At 45.5% G+C, this 21,768-nt stretch overlaps 2 protein-coding genes across 3 annotated transcripts in view; both read left to right on the plus strand.

The window, feature by feature from the left end:
• The first annotated feature begins 11,887 nt into the window (after positions 1–11,887).
• LOC143027382 (uncharacterized) lies at positions 11,888–12,670 on the plus strand. Its single transcript, XM_076188665.1, has one exon. It carries the CDS (start codon positions 11,888–11,890, stop codon positions 12,668–12,670), a length of 783 nt encoding a protein of 260 aa, XP_076044780.1.
• Positions 12,671–13,559: 889 nt separating this feature from the next.
• Positions 13,560–21,768, plus strand: part of gwl (serine/threonine-protein kinase greatwall) — a 37,457-nt gene continuing 29,248 nt past the window's right edge. The window contains exons 1-3 of one of the 2 annotated variants that reach the window (XM_076189216.1): positions 13,560–13,908; positions 18,736–18,791; positions 21,393–21,493. In XM_076189216.1, coding sequence (XP_076045331.1) covers positions 13,813–13,908; positions 18,736–18,791; positions 21,393–21,493 — 253 coding nt within the window. In that variant the 5' untranslated portion in view covers positions 13,560–13,812. The remainder of the gene's footprint in view (positions 13,909–18,735; positions 18,792–21,392; positions 21,494–21,768) is intronic. The other variant, XM_076189215.1, reaches the window with a different exon arrangement.

The raw sequence follows: 21,768 nt of genomic DNA on the forward strand, positions 1-21,768 counted from the left end.
CAAAATCTTGAAAGGATTACAAAGGAGGAGCATGCCGACAGGAGACCTTTGGGTCCTTAACTAGGTCGGATGCGAACAATTATAATAATAATAATAATGAATAAATAAATAAATAAATAAATAAATAAATAAATAAATAAATAAATAAATAAATAAATAAATATAAATTACAGTAATATAAATGATAATAGATAAAATAAATGAATAAATAGGTAAAGTTGAATAATAAACAGGTAAATAGTAGATGATAATCAAGCAAATAATGATAAACAGACATATAATAACAAACAAATAAACAAATAATATAAAATAAATGACAGGCACTACAGCATCTTGCTCAGGTGTGGATTGTAGTGACGCGCCGCTGGTCAAAACCAGACTGGCCAGCTAATTAGGAACTCGGAAAGCTGTCCGGGCTTCCCACCAGCCTCCTTTAAAAGGTCGGCTCAAAGAGCATCTTCTCTTCCAGCGAAGATGAAGACGACATTCCTAGGACTCTCCACCGCCATAAGCGCCTACGGGGCGCTGCCCCTGTCTCATGCGCCCAAACCCTGTGGGATTTCCCGCAGGAGATGAACGAAGACCCCTCTCCTCGCCGACGGAACCCTGCCCGCAACAAGAAGGCCCGATAGCCAACCAGCACCCCCACCTCCCCATCAGCCGCGGATGCTACCAGCGCCGCCGTAGAGGAGAGAACACCGCCACCACGACAATCATACGCTGTAGCAGCAGCCTCCCCTCCCGAGCCATCAGGAGGGGAATGGATGGTAGTTTCCAATAGGATGAAACGCCAAACGAATATCCGACCTAGATATGGACCAAAAGGTCTCCTGTCGGTATGCTCCTCCTTTGTAATCCTTTGAGGCCACGCCCAGAGACAGGCCCCTCTCGCTTCCCGGTCATCGTCAAACCAGCCGATGACCCCACCCGCTTTGCAAAACTGGGCTCGTGGGGACAGGCCCAAACGATCAAGAACGCAGTGGGACCAGTTGAAGCCATCCGACAAACGCCCTCTGGCGAGTGGTTGGTTAGCTGCACCACGGAGGTCCAGCAAGGCAAACTGCTTCGCACCCCAAACTTAACGGCCGACCGCGACAAACCTCTACGGATCCTGACAAGGATCTCGAAGACAGTTGTGGTAGGAGTTATCAAGGGTTTTCCCCTCGAAGAACACGCCGAGCAGCTCCTCAAAACAGACCTGGAGGCCCAAGACCTCCGGGTTGACTCAATCAAAAGATTTACAACCCGGGACGGCACCCCGACCGGGTCTGTACGCGTGGCCTTCCTTATGGCCTCCCTCCCTTCAGCCGTCAAGTTGGGATACACACTCCACCAAGTGGCCCCATACATCGCCCCAGTCAAAAAGTGCACCAAGTGCCAACTACTGGGGCATTCAAAAGGAGAATGCCGGCACAAGACCCCCAGATGTGCCCGATGCGGGAAAAATCACCCCACCCAGGACTGCCAGGAGCAGAGGCTTTTCTGCATCAACTGCTGCGGAAACCACTCTGCCGCAAACCCCGATTGTCCGGAATTCTCCATAAGAAGAGTAGCGCATGAGGCGAGGAATGAAAGCTTCATTCCGTTCTCAGAAGCCCTGTCTATTGCCAGGGAACGATGGAACAGCTACCTCAAAGGGGAAAAATCCAGGGACAGAGACTTCGACACCCTCTCAAGGATTCGGAAGACCCCAGGGAAAAAGACTTCACGCCCAGACGAAGTGCCCCCCAGCGAGACCGCACCAAACTCCCTGTCTACTCACGATCCTACCAAAGTATCAAACCACGATGCCAAAGGAATGCCCTCTACCAGCGCCTCCCCCCTCCCCCCCACAACCAATCGTAACCAACGAAGACGAACTCAAGAAAAAACGAAGAAGAAAGGCCGTAGGATCACCCCCACCACTGAAACCATGGAAACCGCCTCAGGCATGTAACAGTCACAAGAGGAAGAAGCAGCAGCACCTAGCAGCCCCCTTAGAGACCACCCATCCAACCACACCATCAACAACCCGGCAGACCCTTCAAAACTCCATCGGGTGCATATCCACGACAGTTAAGGCTCTACAAGAGGACTTGGCTCGCTCGAACCCCCAAGCAGCACGCCTACTAGAAGGAATCTTCGTGATCCTGCATTCCATTGCCGAATTCACCCATCATGGCAGTGCTTAGACTAATGCAATGGAACTGCAGGGCCATTGGCACCGCCTGGGACCTCCTCGTGCAGCATCTCAGTGAGCACCGCTACGAAGTAGTTGCACTTCAATCCCTCCTCAAGAGGCCAGGAAAACTTCCGCCCCTACCTGGGTACCACTACCCCGCCTTCTATACGACGGATGAAGCAGGTATGGCGCGTGTGGCCACATACGTCTCCCAAGGTTTAACTGCTCAAGAGGGAGGCCTGCCGGGCTTCGACCTCGACGCGACGAAGGATATAGGACGGTCACCTCCCTTTCTGTGGAAGGAGACAGGACCTTGCACGTCCTCAGCATATACAAACCCGTGAAGACCCGGCATTTCGCATGGCTTGGAGACATCCCCGATAACTGCATAGTGGTAAGGGACTTCAACCACCGGGACGCCCTCTGGGACGAAAATTACGCCCACACCTCCTCCAACATTACCTCCCAAATCGCTGATGCCGACGTGGTCCTACTTAACGACGGTAGCCACACCAGAATACCGGACATTACAGGACACAGCAAGTCGGTCAATGACCTCTCCTTCGTCTCTTCCAACATCGCTGGTACGGCAGACTGGTGTACCCTCGATGACCCCATGTCCTCAGATCACCTCCCCATAGCCATCACCCTCCACATCTCCCCCATCCTTCACCTTCCCCAGACGCAGGGCAAGCTCGACCTTAAAAGAGCGGATTGGAACGCGTACCAGGCCTTCCTAACCAGTACGTCTTACCACCACGACGAGGATAACTCCATCGACGGGATAAATGAAGCTTTCACCACCACGATCCTCGCAGCAGCACGACACTCCATCCCCCTGGTCAAACCAGGAAACGGAAGAAGGGGCCACCCATGGTGGACGGATGCATGCCTAAAAGCCGTACAAGAAAAGAGAAGGACCTACCATCGGTACCTGAAAGAAGGGACAAAAGATGCCTTCGTCTCCATGAAGAAAGCCAACGCAGAGTGCAAGAGGACCATTGCCGGAGCAAAGCTGGACTTCTGGAGAAAGAGTGAGGAGGACAGGACGGACCTTACGGCTGCTTGGAATAGACTTAAAACACTTAAAATGCGTTACAACCCCCCTAGCAGGAACCTCACTGATCCTGACGGAGGGATATTACGCACACCAGAAGAAAAGGCGGAGAGTTTCTTAAAACACTTCGCCAGAGCCAGCTCAACAAGAAGTCTCCCCGAAAACCAGAGAAGGGTTCGCATGGAAAAGGAAGCCCACATGGACCTCTCCACCCCTAAGGGCATGGGCACCGATCTCACCCTACACGAGCTACGGTGGGCCCTGAGGGCAACCAGCGGAAACAAGAAGTCCCCCGGCGCCGACCAGGTTACATACCCACTCCAAAGAAACCATCCTCCCTACATGGAAGAACACCCCCTCGCCCTCTTCAACAAGTGCTGGAAAGAAGGTACTCTCCCCACGGCATGGAGGCACGCTGTCGTAGTCCCCATCCCCAAAGGAGGCAAAGCCAGCACCAAGATCGAAAACCACAGGCCAGTAGTCCTTACCTTACATATAGGTAAAGTCTACGAGAGAATCTTCCTTACCAGACTAAAAAAGCACGTGGATTCCAAGGGAGCCCTCCCCAAACTCCAGGCGGGGTTTAGGAAAGGAAGAAGCGTTGTGGATCACGTCGTGCGACTCTCTGGGCATATCAGAAGAGCCCAGAGACAAAAGAGGATTCTACACACCTGTTTTTTGGATACAGCCAAGGCTTTCGACACAGTCTGGCACGCGAAGCTCCTCTTCAAGATGAAGACCATAGGCGTGTCTCCAGCTATGTACAACTTCATCTGGTCCTTCCTCTCCAACCGGTCTATCGAGGTGAGGAGAGAGGGTGTCCTGAGTAGAAGGACGCAAGTCGACATGGGTGTCTCCCAAGGCTCAGTCGTGTCCACCCTTCTATTCACGCTCATCCTAGCGGACGTGGGCAAAGGAGTACGGGGTGATACGGTCGTCACCGCATACGCAGACGACATAACCCTCTGGAGGAAGTCCAGGCACCGGCGGCCCAAAAAGAACTCTGTTCAGCACAAGACGGAACTCCGAAGGTTTCAAGAGCAAGTAGACATCGTGGTGGCCCAACTCAATAGACTAGGGTTCACACTCTCGGCAAAGAAGACTGTCTACATGCCAGTACACCTGGCAGGTTACAACAGCGGCACATATCAGGGCTGGAACCGGATAAATATATGCGGTACGCCAGTTGAACCAGCGAAATCCGTCCGCTACTTAGGAGTAACGCTCCAGAGACACGGCCAATGGACTTTCCACATCCAGCAAGCCACCCTCAATGCTCAGAGAGCTTTAAACCTAGTTCGAGCGATCCGAAAGGAACCCTGGGGGCAACACCGGGAAACTCTTATTCCCATCGTCCAAAGCCTCGTTCGCACAAGGCTCCTCTTCGCGGCCCCAGTACTACACGACCTACCCAGACAGAAGCTGCTCTGCATGGTAAGGGTAGAATGCCAAGCCCTACGTGTGGCACTCGGCCTTCCGAAGTCAGTACCACACGAACAAGTATACAACCAAGCTGGCATACTACCTCCCTGGGCCCGGTCGGTTCAGAAGGGATACCTGCCGGTACCTCTTCGGTTCAGCAAGGGTACCCAATTCCACGGACGAGGAACTCTGTGAAGGATGGATCTCGGCACCGCACAGCGAGCCCACCCAGGGCCTGCCAGGTTCTGTTAAAGACCTGTGTCTCCGAGCTAGACTTCAACCCAGTGATCGCCGCCTCATCGCCCAGTGCCAAGTAGACCCCTTTCCCCCCCTGGGACCTCCTCCCGCCAGAGGACATACGAGGACTAGGAAAAAAAAAAAAAAAAGCAAACCCCCACCTGCTGATCGCTCACACCAGGGAACTCCTAGCGAAGGAATTCGCGGAAGATTTCCGGGTATACACCGATGGATCGGTTATGGAAGACGGCCGTACGGGTGCAGGCGTCTACTTGGAACCCATAGGAAAGACCATCGCCAGGAAAATAACGCCCACCACCATCCTTACAGCCGAGATACTCGCCATACGAGAAGCCTTCCGGGAAATCATCGCCCTCACCCACCCACCTCCAAGAGTCACAATCCTGGCGGACTCTCGCTCGAGCCTAGAAGTGCTTCTGAGTGGCTACTGCGCCTCCAGACCAGAGCTTAGTGAAGAAATCCTTCGACTCTCGACCGAAATAGCGAAACTTGGCACTAGCCTCCTGTTCCAATGGGTACCCGCCCACGTAGGACTCGATGGACATGAGAAAGCCGACAAAGCGGCGAAACGGGGTGCATTAGGTCATGAGGATAGCGCCATGCTTGTCCCACCCTCGACTGATGATGCCTATAAGAGGATCGATGCCGCTGCATGGGAACTATGGAGAGAGGAGTGTGTGAATAGCTAGCCGAGGATGGCCCAGCACAACCGGCACTGAACCCAGCCACAAAATTCTACCTGCACTGCCTCCGCATACCTTGGCCATGGCATCCAGAATCCGGGTAAACCACTGGCGAACCCAACACACGGATACAACATGCACATGCGGCAAGGAGCTAGCCTCTTTCAACCACTGCCTCTTCATCTGCCCCGCCCTGGGGCACCACTTCCAGCACCTCAGGGACCTCCTGGGGGATCCAACTACAGCCCTGTACCGTCTCCGGGCAGGTAGCAATACGGACGCCGGACAGGGGCACCTAGCCCTTGCAGCAAAACTCACCTGCTCCTCCTCAGTAGGGTCCCTGTTGTAACTGCTACAAAGCACCCCCGCCTCTAAGAAACCCCTTTCAATGGAATTCATGCTACACCCACCTACATCATGCTCTAATCATTAACACAGGCAAGCTACAATACACATTTTAATTAAAAGACAGTCCCTTAATCAGCGGAGGCCGCTGGGACTCAATACAAGCTAAAAAAAAAAAAAAAAAAAAAAAAAAAAAAAAAAAAAAAAAAAAAAAAAAAAAAAAAAAAAAAAAAAAAAAAAAAAAAAAAAAAAAAAAAAAAAAAAAGCAAGACGCCTCGGGACCAGTTCTCTCCAGCAAATCGCTTCGTTCCCTCCTGTGGCCCTTCGCTCTCGACCACGACGCTTGATGAAGCCCTCACTCCGAACTTTCTCTCTACGAGCCCTCGTCCGTGACCTCCGAGCCTATTAACCATTAAATCTTAGTGTTAATGTTATTGTGAGTCTCATTTTCTCCGTCACTCACCACACGACGAAGATCCAAGACATGTCGGGGCATTTCCTCGACAGAGATGTTATTTCGTGAATTCACCTCCTTTACGATCCCTCTCGTCCACTGTGACGTGCACTTATCATCCATTGGCCTCATCCATACCTCCTCCCCCACCTGTACTGAGGTGGGGCCTTCTTCAGAATTGGCTGGTTGCCCCGGTCCTATGCGGGGATGTCGCCAATCATATTAGGTCAACTGAGAAGATTTTCAAAAAGGTGATGAATATTTGCTAGATGTATAGCTTAGTCACTTTTTGATAAAATAATGCAAAAATAAATCCTAATTATTACGCAATATGATAAAAAGGCCTATAAAAATATCGGTAACACGAACTTTTTCTTCGCCGACCTTCGGCTGTTCTTGTAAGGCTGTGACGTCAAGCTTGCTGTTTACATTCTGATGTATGCCATGTGTGTATCACAAGTTCCCAGCAATTTTTTAGGAAGCAATGAAAGGAAGGGACGTACATATGTAACTTCAAACATCTATTGATGTAATTTCACTACGGTAATTAAGGCACAAGGTCAAGGAGGCTGAATTCATATTGAGTGGTAAATTGTATGCATGGTGACTGAAAATTATCATTATTTATTTTCCACTTTCAAACTACTGCTTGCTGCCTTTCATTTCAATGAAAATTCATGTAGAAAGCAGAAAAAAAAGAGAGGCTCACTGGGCTTTACCTTATCTAATAGCCAAAGCAGGTGTTGGAGTGGCGAAAGAGAAGTTTGATCTAACATATGGTGAGTATATGAAGCATTATTGTGCTACATATTGCAACCAAACTGTGAAGCTGCACAGGACTTCGTACTGGAGTAATGGGATAAATACAAAATACTTACCTAACAATTTGGTATTGTTCTGATAATATGACAAACCAAACAGTAAGATATACAAACCATAAATCCCCAGTTTTTATTGACAGAATATGTACAAATTTTACTTGGTGAATTACTGAGGTTGCGTTCTGAATATTCATCATACAAATTTGCCAGAGATGCCAAACTTAAGTCCGCTATGAAAGTCGTGTATCCGTCTGTTCAAAGTATAAAAACAAAGTAGTCTGACACAGTGGCGGCGCCAGAGAGGAGGGCTTTAGCCCCCCCCCCCCCAAGTGGCCAGCCCCCCCCAACTGAAATGAGCAAATTGAAAATTTAAAACACTCATTGAAATAATTTTATTAAGTGGAATTTTTAATTGCCAGGGCTAAAGATTTGTCAGCCATCAGTGCTAGCCCAACCATAACCCCCTCCCCTTCTGAAATGAGGATAATATATGTGTATTATCATATTACTATTAGCCCCCCAAAAAATTTTGCTCAGCCCCCCCCTTAGCCTCCCCAACTAAAAATTCCTGGCGCCGCCGCTGGTCTGACAACATCCAGAAACAAAGGTCCAAGTTTAATCGTCCAACACAATTATTTTTTTTCATATACCAAGGACAAATAGTACTCCGAATATAATTCCAAGAATCTGAACCAAATTCATTGCCGAAGGGTATTTAAACCATGTGTAATGTCCATCTGGCGCAGATAATTTTTTTTCCCAATTAGGTCATTGGCACACACACTGGCAGGGGCAGGCGATTTCTTTAGGCAAGATACCTGTACAGCCTGAAGAAAAATAAAAGTACCAATTTATGATAATTCATTTTGATGTAAATTCATAAAAATTTCCATTTTTACATAGTCTATATATATATATATATATATATATATATATATATATATATATTGTTATTTTTATACATATTTTAAGAATGAATACAATTTTGTATAAGATTAGTAGTGTTTACTTCAAAACAACTGCTACCACAATTTCAGCAATATTATTCAAATTAAAAGTTCTGGACTTAAATGCAAGTGACTCAACAATGGGCAGTATGGATGTAACTGAAATACTGCAATGCTACATGCACATATATAGGCCTACTCACTTGTGTGGAGGTTGGTCATTCCCAACCGGCCCCTCGTCATTGGTAAATATTTACATTGTCAATTCAAGAACATATGAATTCAGGCACATCACTGAAAATCCTGGGTGCTGGATGATGCACTGGCATCCAGTTGGCTCAAAGTTTTCCTTCTTTTATTGTATTGCGCTGTAATAAGAGCAACATAAAGCTCTTTCTACCCTTTCGTTGTGGAACACAATGTCCACAGCTGCAAATGAAATAGTCAAATTAATGAATTTTAGCAAGGCCATGCAATGGGAAATGGGGGCCGGGGTAGCTACTTCTTCTGCAAGCTACAGGCTACCTGGAATAAAGTAAGAAGCTGAGTAAATGTTAGAAAATTTAACAAAAATTTCTTCTGCTTGTTCTTAGGCCTATGGCATTCATGTCATAGACCTAACCATGCTAACCTCCTTGCATGAACAGATGAACTATCCATGCACTGTGGACGGGGTCATCTTGGTGGTCGTGTGGATGTTTTCCCAACAAAATAAAATAAAAACCAGCCCTTCTGAGCATGCTGGGGCCTGGTAGATAGAGCCAGGCCCATAAACGTCTACTAGGTATTAGATCTACTATTTCATGCCTTCAGACATTCATCCGCACGTCTGATGACAAACCAATAAAATCATGTTGCTGGTCTGGTGTGGTTGGTGGTGTGCATTTATGTATGTAAAGCGTGCATGCAGTAATGCAATCCGACGAACTCGCCAGTCCTTATTTCCTGCTCGTTCTGGGTGTTCATCCTCTGAAGATTTCTCGCTCTCGACATGTTCTTCGTCATTTGAGTCTTGTTTGGATATCCGAATTGGTTCGTACATGTGTCCTTGTACCGTACCCACATTGGATCTCGAGAGAGGATTCACATCCGACAAATCTTTTTCATTCGATGTGAAATCCCCATCGTGTTGCTCGCTGGCAACCCTGACGTCATCGGTTGCCCTAGCGGTGGAAAATGTAACTACGTCATTGAAAAGTTCGTTTGCTACCAGTCCCTTTTAAGATTGTGCTAATTTGATCAAATCAAGGCTATAAAATGCTAGATACGTGCATTTTAGTGTTCTAAACATGAAATAAAAAATAAAGAAATCCAAAACCTTCTCAGTTGACCTTTAAGGCCGTTTGACGGCAATGGGGACGTCGCCGGGTGGCTCAAAAAGGCGGAACTAGTCGCTAAATTAACGGGGTTGACGGACGTAGCCAGCTATATTGCCCTTAATCGAGAGAACGACGCGTTGGCCATCTACCTGGAAATGCCGACTGGTGATCAAGTAAATGCGGGGAAGGTAAAGAGAATATTACAAGAGATTTCCGGCGAGAGTCCGTTCGAATCGTTTAGTCGGTTGCAAATAATGCGCTGAGCGGGCGAAGTTGATGTTTTCATCAAGGAGGTCAGGAGATTGGCTGGCCTGTCTACGTTCGCGGGCAAAGACTTGGAGCAACTGGTGAAGATGGTGTTCGTGAATGACTTTCCAGATCGCATGTGTGATGGACTACAAGAAATAAATAGTGCGGTGACAGCGAGTATGGACAAGTTGATAGCTCGCGCTAGGCTTCTCACGAGGACAAAGAAGGGCGGGCTTTTAGCGGTCACAGCAAGAGAGCAGCCGCCGGCGGCGCTTGAGTCGAGACGCCAAACCGGTGACGATGGAGAAGAGAGAACAAGGGTGACTACAACGGATGGCAGGGGCCACCTAGGGTCCGATGTTACGTGTGGCGGCGACCAGGTCACTTCACGAGGAACTGCAAAGAGGCGGACCTCGTCTGTTATGAATGCAATCAGGCGGGACATATGGCTCGACACTGCAACCTGGGAAACAGGCGACGGGCGGCTGCTACGCAAGGAGCCGACAAGGAAATGTAAGGGCGCCGTCCAGCCTTATGTCGATTGTAGGTGTCTTGCTGAGAGGAAGACGCGCGAGGGCGCTAATAGATTCTGGCTGTTCAACCACGATTGTAACGGCCGACGTGGTTCAAGAATTCAGACAAGGAGATATGGCCCTAATGATAGTCGACAGAAGGGAGACAAAGTGCGAAGGTGACCAGGAAATTGAAATGACGGTGGAGGACATTCCGATACGACTAAGAGTGCTTGTCATTAGAACGGTTAAATAGGGAATTGACGTGGTGCTGGGAATGAACACAATTGCTCAGTTTGGAGAAGTCACGTTTATCGCCAGACAAGTGAGGATTGGGGCGATACGTGGCTCGAGTACGGAATGGAGAGGGAGGACCCGTCTGAGGTTGGAAATGGACGTAGGAATGGCAATGAAGGCCGTGGAGGGCAGTGTCACAGCGAAGCTCGACCCTGACGAAAGGGCGGCGCCCTGCACGATTGTGGACGAAGACTTCCGGGGGAAATTTGATGGTCAGATGTAAGAGGTAGATTGGTACCTGAAAGAGGGCTCACCTCTGTTGAAGAACAAGGTTGACTGATACAAACAGACTCTCGGAGAGGGGGTGAGGGGCGACTTTGACCTCGAAGTAGAGCGGTGGATTGATGAGGGAATTCTGAGTCCTTGGGAGGAACCGGTGGAGGGTGGAATCTTGCCCATGATAGCGGTGGTACAGCCAACCAAGAACAAAGTACGACCGGTGTTGGACTTCCAAGAACTGAACCAGTTCGTGAGGAGTCATACTGGCGATGATTTTGTAGACATATGTAACGACACCCTACGCAGATGGCGCCAAATGAGGGGGGCGTCCACGATTGTAGACCTGCAGGCGGTCTATCTACAAATTCACCTGGCGAAGAAACTATGAAAATACCAACTAGTAAAATATAAAGGTAAAACGTATTGCTTAACTAGGCTGGGGTTTGGGCTGTGCTCAGCCCCGAGAATCATGACGAGGATCCTGAAGACTGTGCTGGAGAAGAATGTAACGCTGAAGAAGGGCACGGACTCTTACCTCGATGACATATTGGTGGACGATACTGTGGTATCGGCGTCTGACGTAGTGGAGCATTTGGCTCGGTACGGATTAGTATCAAAGGAGCCGGAACCGATTGAAGGAGCAATGTTGGGACTGCGACTAGAAAGAGACGGGACCGGGCACATGGTGTTCAGGAGAGGCAAACGAGAGCTCATCTCCCTGTGTTGCAAATTAGTGGGTCACTACCCGATCGCTGAATGGCTTCGTATAGCGTGCAGTTCATATTAAGAGGCGGTTAGGGTCGAAGGACTGGAGAGAGAATGTTGATGAGGGCACGCTAACGATGATACGTGACGTCGCACAACTGATGAAACATGACGATCAAGTGAGAGGACAGCGGAACGCACCACAACAGGGCCGAGGCCTAGTGTAGTGCGATGCTAGCAGCATAGTGACCGGCGTTGTCTTAGAGATAGGAGGCGTGGTAGTCGTAGATGAAGCGTGGTAGAAAAAAAATCACATCAACGTATCGGAGTTAGACGCAGATATAAAAATGAGTAGATTTGGCGCTGAAATGGGGGCTGCGTGAGATCGAAATCAGGACTGACTCAGCCACAGTATCGGGGTGGATGAAATCAGTGCTGATGGCTGAGAAGAGAGTACGCACGAAAGGGGTTGCAGAGATCCTTGTGAAGCTTGGAATCCTGAGGGAGTTAATAGGTGAGTTCGGCATGAAGATGATGGTGACCGAGGTGCCGTCGGGAATGAACAAAGCAGATGCGCTAACCAGAATGAAGAAAAGCTGGCTGAAAGTGCCGGAACAACATGACGAGGAGAAGTTTGAAGTATGCGCTGAAGGGTTCCTCAGTAAGAAAGAGTTGCATGGAGCTCATCACCTAGGTGTCGGTAGGTCAATGTTCTTGGCAAGGAAAGTTGACCCAAATATATCGAGGGAAGAAGTCCGGCGGGCGGTCAGAGCGTGCATCCGATGTCAGTCAATAGATCCTGCCCCCAGAATGCACGCGGCGGAGGTACTTGGCGTAGAAGAAAACTGGAGGAGGCTGGCGGCTGATGTAACCCACTATCGGCGGGGCATGTACTTATCAATGGTTAACTGCTGCCCGGGACGCTTCGCCGTCTGGCGGGAGCTGAAGACGGAGACTGGAGAGGAGATTGCACGGATGGTAAATGAGATATTTCTGGAAAAGGGTCCAGTAGGTGAAGTCCTGGTGGATAATAGCACCGCATTTCGGTCGGGGGCACTGAAAGACACGTTGGGCAAGTGGAGCATGAGACGCTTCTTTCGGGCTGCTTACCGGGCGAGCGGAAATGGAATAGTAGAGCGACACCATTGCACGATTAATTTCATCGCCAAGAGGGCACTAATACCACCCATGGAAGCAGTCTTTTGGTATGAAGTGGACTAGCTAGGTAAGACCACCCGCTCGCGCGGGATCGGTAGTTGTGGGAGGGGAAGAGATGTCTGTATGAAAATGAAAAGATAGTTGTGTATGAAGGAGGGCTTCTGTCACCGGGCGATTAGGGATATTTATTTCGTGGTGTTGTGGCTTTTGGTATAACATGTCCCCCAGGTCAAGCCAAGACGAAGGCTCGGTTCCACAAAGAGCCTTATAAGGCAAAACGTACGAGGAAATATTAGATCATATTGTCTAAACAGAAATGTAGTAGCACATTTATAAATAACACAAGAAACCCACAGTCGGAGAAAATAAACTTCGAATAAAAGAAGATTCTAAATTTCGTCTACCAACTGTAGTCCTGTACTTTCCTGAAGAGGGCTACAGTTGGTAATCGAAATATAGAATCTTCTTTTATTCGAAGTTTATTTTTTCCGACTGTGGGTTTCTTGTGTGTTAATAGATCACATGTTATTGCACATACCGAAACAAAAATAGGTTAGATTACTACTTCCGTTAGAACCGTGAAAATTGTGGGATCTATTGTTATGTGAGAAACATTTAAAGAGGATAGAGAAAAATAAACATTCTTGGCGGACAATATAAATTAATTTAAATAATTTGATGCGATATTTAATAAATGGAGAATAGATGGGTACACGTGCTGGCAATAAATTTAATGTCATACCCAAACTACTTCCGCAGTATGCGTTCTCTCTTAATATTATTTTGTAAACAAATGTTGAAATTGATAATCGAATAAACATTATCTTTTGATATACTGTTTTGTATCATCTAATACGTGTACATATTTTAGGATGCTAAATATGTTACATTTCTACAAGGAACCTTTGTAATTTATTCTACTAATAAACAAGCTGGCAACCTGATAGCCGTTGATAAACATGTTTACATCTGTTGGAATATCGCGTGCAATTTGAAGACGAGCGGAAGTGAAGAATAACTGATTGTGTTTCAGTACAGTTTCTGAAGGACGTATGCGCTTGCCTTTAATATGAATTGTTTTTGCGTACACAGTCATCATATATGCGTTGTAACATTTGGTCCCTGTCAGGGCTTTTCTTAGTAAAATATTGTTCAAATGGTGAAACGGCTGACATATTACTATCATCTTAGAATCTTCATTTACAATGGAAAGCATTGAAGACAATAAGGAAAATTTGGGTGGAGAGGAAGGGCTACCAATAAAAAGGCCACAAAAGGATGTTAAGACAGAAACTAAGAAGGTATGAAATCCATGAATTTTTGTGTTATCCGCGGCAATTGCAATTTTTATTTCGAACTGTGTTCTTGTCATGATTATCTGCACTTCATGTATATTCGTTGATTCTTTGCCAAATAAATTTATTATCATTATTATTATTATTATTATTCAGAATCATGGACGCAGATCGGTAAGACCTCTATGTTGAGATCATTTCCACTATTGGACGATCATTTACTTACTTGGATTTACTTGGAGATGTCTACTCATACATGATACTCACAGATACTCACAGATGATCCCCTGGAAGAGGCTTACGCCTGTGACTCCAGATCTACGTAAATAATACTATCGTTTGGTGGTGGTGTGTATTGGACTATTGGAGCTAGTCTATAGTTAAATAGCAACTCCTGAGTTGCCCATAACTTGCCCAGCTGAGCTTCAAATTGGTGCACAGAGGATGCTGAGACTACTGACTCCGGCAAGCTATTCCAGTTATTAACCACTCTACATGGGAAAGAGTATTTCCTGATATCCAGTCTTGACCGTGTCTTGAACAGGTTGCTAGAGTGTCCCCTGGTAGTGTTTTCTTGTCGACATTGTAATACTCCCTCACTACATTCTTCATCATATCTTCCACTTAAGATCTTGAAGAAGACCACAATCATCAATGTCAGTATTACCCTCTGACAGGCCAGATTCCTGTATTCTTGCTTATGCAAAACCCTCCTCCAATTATTTTATCATATCTGGCAAGATTGTTCTACATAAGTATTGCCAGAAAGCTTTGATCATACCTTCACTTAGACATCTTCAATTGCCTGTCCCTTATTATCTTATATGAAACTTTACATTGGTTTCAGAGTCATATTTCTAGTTCATAATCTTGTACAACCAATCAATCGGGTGTCTCATGCAGGAGACCCATGGGTTCCAGGTAACTCACAGCAGCCACAGAATTGGCCCATAAGACTAAGAGTCTTTAGTGTAGACATCATGAAAGGATGATATATTGTGTTGTTTTCTGGATATATCATATGGCTAGAGTATGGCAACATAAGATGAGGTGTTTGCTATCCTCTGTATGATGGTTGCATCTAGGATATTTTTTTTTCTATAGCCAGGCTTGGTTTATGCCGGTAGTGAAATATAATCCTAAAACACAAATTAATGCTACACACAGCCAGGAAATAGTGCTCATGCTGCCATATTGAAGCCACAGGCCCCCTAGGCCTCTACCAGGGATTCATCTGTGAGTAATGCTGGATAGTGACCTAAGTGCAAGTATCCTATAGTCTGTGTGCTCCAAGGAGTTTGTTTAGGGTGTGGTATACATGATTTACTACAGTAAACCTTTGCTAAACCAAACTAATTGGGGGTAGATGCTTGACGGTTTATCAGAAAATTCAGTTTATAAGATGGGTGGAATAGCACATTATTTGAGGGTCTGTTTATATGATGAAGTGCTCAGTAACATGTAGCCTATGTCTAAAATGGGTGTCTTCTATTTTTTTATAAACACTTTTTCTCAGATTTATTTATTTCAGTACAAAATAATTTCCCAAGCAATTCAAGCCAAACCACAATGCAAATGTAAAGAATATAGACCAAGTCATGGTACATACATATATACATGTACCCCCCCCCCCATACACGGAGGGTAGCCAAAAAGAAAAAGGCATAGAAACCACTCCCACCCATTTAAAATTCCTATATATTTCACTCCCCTCACCCTCCTCCCTTCCTCTTAACTTGGCACCTCCTCGATGACGGGTCATCCCTGCATCCTGTCCACTGCCCTGGGTCAGAAGCAGTGTCGCAAGACACATCCAAAGCAAGGCTGCTTCATAAATTCGGCGACCCCCCTCTCCGTCCCCCCAAGTAGAAAAGAAGATGTGGAGAAATCCCTTCGGGCTGCATCAAATTTTTTCTCATACTTCCTCACCCCCATCCCCGAACCACTCCTCCTCATGCATCACAGCATCATCTATACACAACCCCTTTCCATTCACCTCTATCTTGTGTCCTTTCCTGTCCTTCCTCCACAGACATTACTCTCTTTTGTAATGCCCCTTTCACCCCATCCATCCATCTCATCCTACGACGCCCCCTCATATTCACTCCTTCCACCTCTGCCTTCCACACCGCTTTTACTAATCTTTCTTTTCACTCATTCTTTCCATGTGTCCAAACCATCCCAATACTCTTTCATCAACCCTATCTTCCAGCTCCCTTTCCACCCCTGTTCTCCTTCTCACCTCATACTTCTCAGACATTTCATCTCAAACACATTCAAACTTTTTCTCTCTTCCTCTCTCATGTTCCATGTTCCTGCCCCATACAGTGCTGTTGGCTCAATCTCCTCTTCATATAACCTCCTCTTAGCATCCATTCCCAGATGTCTATTTCTCATAACACTGTTTAATCCACCAAGGCATTTACTCACTTCTCAATCTATATTCTACCTCCACCCCCACTCCTCCCTTTCCTGCCACATTTGCACCCAAGTATCTAAAACTATCCACTTCCTCCAGTCTCTCTCCCTTAATGCTCACTTCCAGCCTACTGTCACTCTCTCCCCTTGTACATCTCATCACCTTACTTTTACCCACATTTATCTTCAGCTTCCTTCTTTCACACACCTTCTCAAACTATGTCACTAACTTCCTCATTCCCTCCTCTGATCCTGCTACAAGCGCAGTGTCATCAGCAAACAACAACTGGGTCACCTCCCACTTTTCTCCATTTTCTTTAACCCCTTCCATACGGTGACGCCTACGTAGGCGTTATGAGGAGCAAGTGGGTATACGAGGATGCCGACGTCGGCGTCTTGATTATATTTATTGTAGTCGTCCCTGCGTGACCCACATACTCTGTAAACTGGCTTCATCATATTTTCTATGGTTATCAAAATTCACGGGTGAAAGAGAACGAGCGATAGAGCAGTGACTTTATTTTTTATAATGCGAGTATTATGACGCAACATCGCACGTCTGGCAGCTAATGCTGCCAGACGTGCGATGTGGCCCGTATTGAAGGGGTTAATCATCTCCAACCCCTGACCCACTAATGCTGCCAGACGTGCAATGTGGCCCGTATTGAAGGGGTTAATCATCTCCAACCCCTGACCCACTACCCTTGCATTCACCTCTCACACCACCCCATCCATGTAAAGATTGAACAGCCAGGGCGACATAACACATCCCTGACGAAGTCCCACCTTTACCTCAAACCATTCACTCTCTCCATTTCTAATCCTAACACAAGCTCTACTTCTCTTGTAAAAACTCTTGACTTCTTGTAACAGCTTTCCTCCTATGCCATATATCTGCAGTACCTCCCACAGTGCCCTCCTGTCTACCCTATAATAAGCCTTTTCCAGATCCATAAAAGCCCCCAAAAATCCTTCACTTTTCCTATAGCTTTCTCACATATCTGTCTTACCACAAAAATCTGATCTACACAACTCCTACCTGTCCTAAACCCACACTGTTCCTCACCAATTACTCCCTCTGTTCCTCTCCTAATCCTCTCAATCAAGACCCTCTCATAAGCCTTCCCAACTACACTCATCAAGCTGATCCCTCTGAAACTACTACATTCACACTTGTCCCCCTTTCCCTTGTAAAGCGGAACTATACAGGCACTCCTCCAGTCCTCCGGCACTCTACCTTCTCTTAAACAAACATTAAATAACCTCACCAGCCAGTCCACCATAACTGTACCTCATTTCTTCAGACATTCTGCATGGCATCCATCCAACCCAAGTGCCTTACCTGCTCTCATCATCTTAACAGCTGCATTCATTTCATCCTTCCCTATTTCTCCTCCATTTTCCTCACTCATCACTCTCATTTTCTTAGCGCTTCCCATTGCAACTACCTTTCTAAAAAGTAAAGTCATAGGTAAGAATATAATAATGTATTAGGGATAACTCAAAAAAGCCCAACAAGGGGCTCAGCCTCATCAATACGGGTCAGATATTCATGTGCACATCAGGTTGCCTGATGTATAATGATGCATCATAGTACACACATTACAAAATATAAAGTTATTGCTGTTATATTTGTTCTCTTTCACCCTGAATAAATATGATGTCACAAAAAATGTGATCATGCTTGCTCAGAGAATATGTGGGTCATTGAGCCACATCTGTAAGAATATAATTGGGAAGCTGACACGGCATCCTCATAAACCCCATTTGTGACTCATGATGCATACATAGGTGTCATTGTATTCAAAAGAATTCCATTGACGTCCCTTAAGAAATAAGACAAAAAAAAATATACAAAAATGCAAAAAAGAAATAATATTTCCAAATCAAATTAGTACGTGCCTCCCTCCCTCTGTGTGCTATTTGAGTTTTTTCTATATTTTGTATACAACAAAGGAAGCTGTATAATGCAATGAGTATTGCTTTTTTAAGATTATAACAATAATTTGGATAAATTTTATGACATATAGCAGTGCTTTTTCTCCCCCATGTTGCCACGCCGAGGAGGTGTCACAGGTGAGACAGGTGGGATGGGGGTTGGAAATAATCATTGTTATAATCCTAAAGAGTGATTACTCATTGTACTATACAGCTTCCTTTACTATATACAGAATATTGAAAACATCAAGTAGCACATAAATGGTAATTAAGAGGGAGAGGCATGTACTAAGGTTGATTTGGCAGAATGGCTAGTAATAAATCACAATGTATGGCTCCTTCAATGGATTTCTTGGAGCACACAAACTATAGTTGGTAGTATATAACAGTGTAAACCCCCAAAATTAGTTGATAACAGGAACTACTTATAAGTAAAAAGAGATTCAATTGTCCACTAACATATACTTATTGTTTCAGATGCCAGAGATTGGGGATTTCCAATTCCTCAAACCAATTAGTAGAGGAGCTTTTGGGTATGTATGTTTCATATCTGTTGTTAAGCATTACTTTCAGGGGTGTTATATGTTAAAAAATTCTTTATATGTCATTTTTTGTCAGATATAGATATTCTGGTTTTCCTTTTTTATTACACAGTGATATTATCACATTGAGAATATATTTTATTACTTTTTATATGGCAGAATAAAAAAAATATATATCTGTCTATATACTGGAGGCTTTTTACCCCAGGGAGGTAGCCAAGTCAAAAGGCATATACCTACTACCATCCATTCCACTCCCATCCACCACCCTTTCTTCCCTCTCATCTTAGCTCCTTGTGGATGACGGGTCATCCCCAGGTCAGAAGCAATGCAGCAAGACACAGTACATGCACAGCAAGGCTGCTTCACTTAATTGCCAATTCCCCCCTCTGTCCCCTCATGCAGAACAAGAGAAGACAGGGAGAAACTCCTTCGGGCTGCTTGAAAATAACATTCACACATAACCACTCCCTACTCCCCCCATCCTCAGCCCCTTCCCATCCTTGCATCACAGTATCATCTATACACAGCCATTCTTTACTCAGCCCTATCTCTTGCCTTCTCCCTTCCTTGCTCAACAGACATTCCCCTCTTGCTCAAAGTCCTTCACCTCATCCATCCATCTCATCCTCAGTCATCCTCTCAAGTTCACTTCACCCTCCTCTGCCTTCCACACCTCTCTTACTAATCTTTCTTCATTCATTCTTTCCATGTGTCCATCCCATCCCAATACTCTTTCATCAACCCTATCTGCCATCTTCTTTTCCACCTCCACTCTCAAGTTCACTCCACCCTCCTCTGCCTTCCACACCTCTCTTACTAACCTTTCTTCATTCATTCTTTCCATGTGTCCAGACCATCCCAATACTCTTTCATCAACCCTATCTGCCATCTCCTTTTCCACCTCCACTTTCCTCCTCACATCCTTGTTTCTCACTCTATCAAGCCTTGTAACCCTTACCATACTTCTCAGACATTTCATCTCTAACGCATTTAAGATTTTCCTCTCTGTTTCTCTTAAATTCTAAGTCTCCGCTCCATACGATGCTGTCAGCACAATCAGCCCTTCATATAATGTACTATATAATGTACCAAGAAAATGTACCATGCTATTAAAGGAGTTGGCTTTGATGCTGTACCATTGTAATTTGCTGTATCTTGATGGTCCTATAAAACAAGACATCTGTGAGGTTTGTCTCCTTGCCATCCATCTTCAAAAACTATCAACATCCTCACATTCATCAGAAAATGTAACCTCAAGAGCCTGGTACAAGTTCTCTAGACCAGGTGCAAGATCTTTCTCCATCAACTTTGATGACTTTTCCTCCTTTTTCTCACATAAGGAGAACTGACAACTTGTAACTGCTTCCCTTCTCATATTAGCTGGTGACAGAAGCAGATCCATGCTAATACAGGGTGGGGCAGAGCAACTTGCTTTTTTTAATTTGGTGCCCTGAAGTGATGGTTGCTCCAAGGAGGGTGGGGTTAGGCACATTCGAGAGGGTGGAGTGTAAAGTTGTGCTGCGTTGCTTTGTTCAGTTAGCATCATGAAGTGGATGAAGGTGGAGCGCGCGTTTGCTGTCGAGGCATACTTTTCCAGCAGTCGCTCAATCATCGCCAAGCAACGTGCATTCTGTACACATTTCAATATTGCGCCCTGTGGTCATGTTCCTGGCCAACAGTCGATTGTTTCATGAGTAAATATCTTCAAGGAAACTGGTGATATATATATATATATATATAAAAAAAAAAAGGGCTTCCACGAACAGCATGGTCGCCCCAAAACATTGACGCAGTAAGGCTTTCTGTTTTGCGATCCCTTCAACGCTCTGCCCGCAAACATGCAGCTGCTGTTGGGTTGTCTGCTCATTCTGTGAGGTGAATCCTTCATGAGGAACTAAAATTTCATGGCACACACACAGTGCGTGTGTCAATGTCTGTTTTGCGGCAACACTTCCCAGGATGCCTCATCTCCTTGAGGGACGATCTGCAGTGACCAGCACGGTCACCTGATTTAGCACCCTGCAACTATTTTTATGGGGCTATCTAAAATCATTTGTTTACAACGATTGTCCTAGAACCCTGGTTCACCTGAAGAACAACATTCGTCAAGCAGTCGCCAACATACCCGTCGATGTGCTGGACAGAGTTGAACAAAACTTCCGAGTTCGATTAACGCAGTGTATTGAGAATAATGGATGCCATCTGCCTGATATTATCTTTAAAACTGGGAAAACATAAATTTTAAATGTTGTACTTGATGTTGTTTAAAGAATTAAACGCACATCTGCATTAATTTTGTTTTAATTGATTTTCCAAATAAGCAAGTTGCTCTGCCCCACCCTGTACAAGACAGACAAGTCTAAAGATCCTTGTTTGGGAGATCTGTCGAAGGGTTGGAGGACTGTTTTTGTTTACCATGGGGTTGCAGGGTTTCAATTAATGAAGCTGGAGGCTACAGTTGCTTTCTGTTCATTACAAGAAATAATTAATTAATAGATATAGATCTTACTGTATAAGTACTGTGTGCACTGAACTTTTAGTTTTTATTCTGTTTTTCATTTATTGCTTTTTTTTTTTACAAATAAACAGGAAGGTTTTTTTGGGCTGCAAGAGAGATAACCCTACTCAACTGTATGCCATCAAGGTTGTCAAGAAATCAGAGATTGTAAACAAAAATATGGTAGAACAAGGTCAGTGTTTTGATTAATATAGTCTTGATTGGTGGGACTGATGATGGGAACTTGAACATTGGGGGCTTTGTGAGATGGATGTGAGGGGGAATCCTCCTCCCTGCTGTTTTTCTTCAAATCCCATCAATATCCTCACCTCTGTTGAGATATTGTGACAAGATGAAAAAAGTGGAAAGGAGAAGACGCAGGTCTAGTTCTGAATTTATTCCTGACTGGTTTTATTCTAAGCTTTCACATTCTTCTGAAGAAGCTTAGAGTGAAAGTGGTCAGGAATA

This window comes from Oratosquilla oratoria, chromosome 8 (genome assembly GCF_046742065.1).
Source record: "Oratosquilla oratoria isolate Oo_2021 chromosome 8, ASM4674206v1, whole genome shotgun sequence".
Taxonomy (NCBI): Eukaryota; Metazoa; Arthropoda; class Malacostraca; order Stomatopoda; family Squillidae; genus Oratosquilla; species Oratosquilla oratoria.

Coding starts and splice junctions, on each gene's coding strand:
- LOC143027382 (XM_076188665.1), top strand. CDS start 11,888: ATGGCTGAGAAGAGAGTACGCACGAAAGGGGTTGCAGAGATCCTTGTG.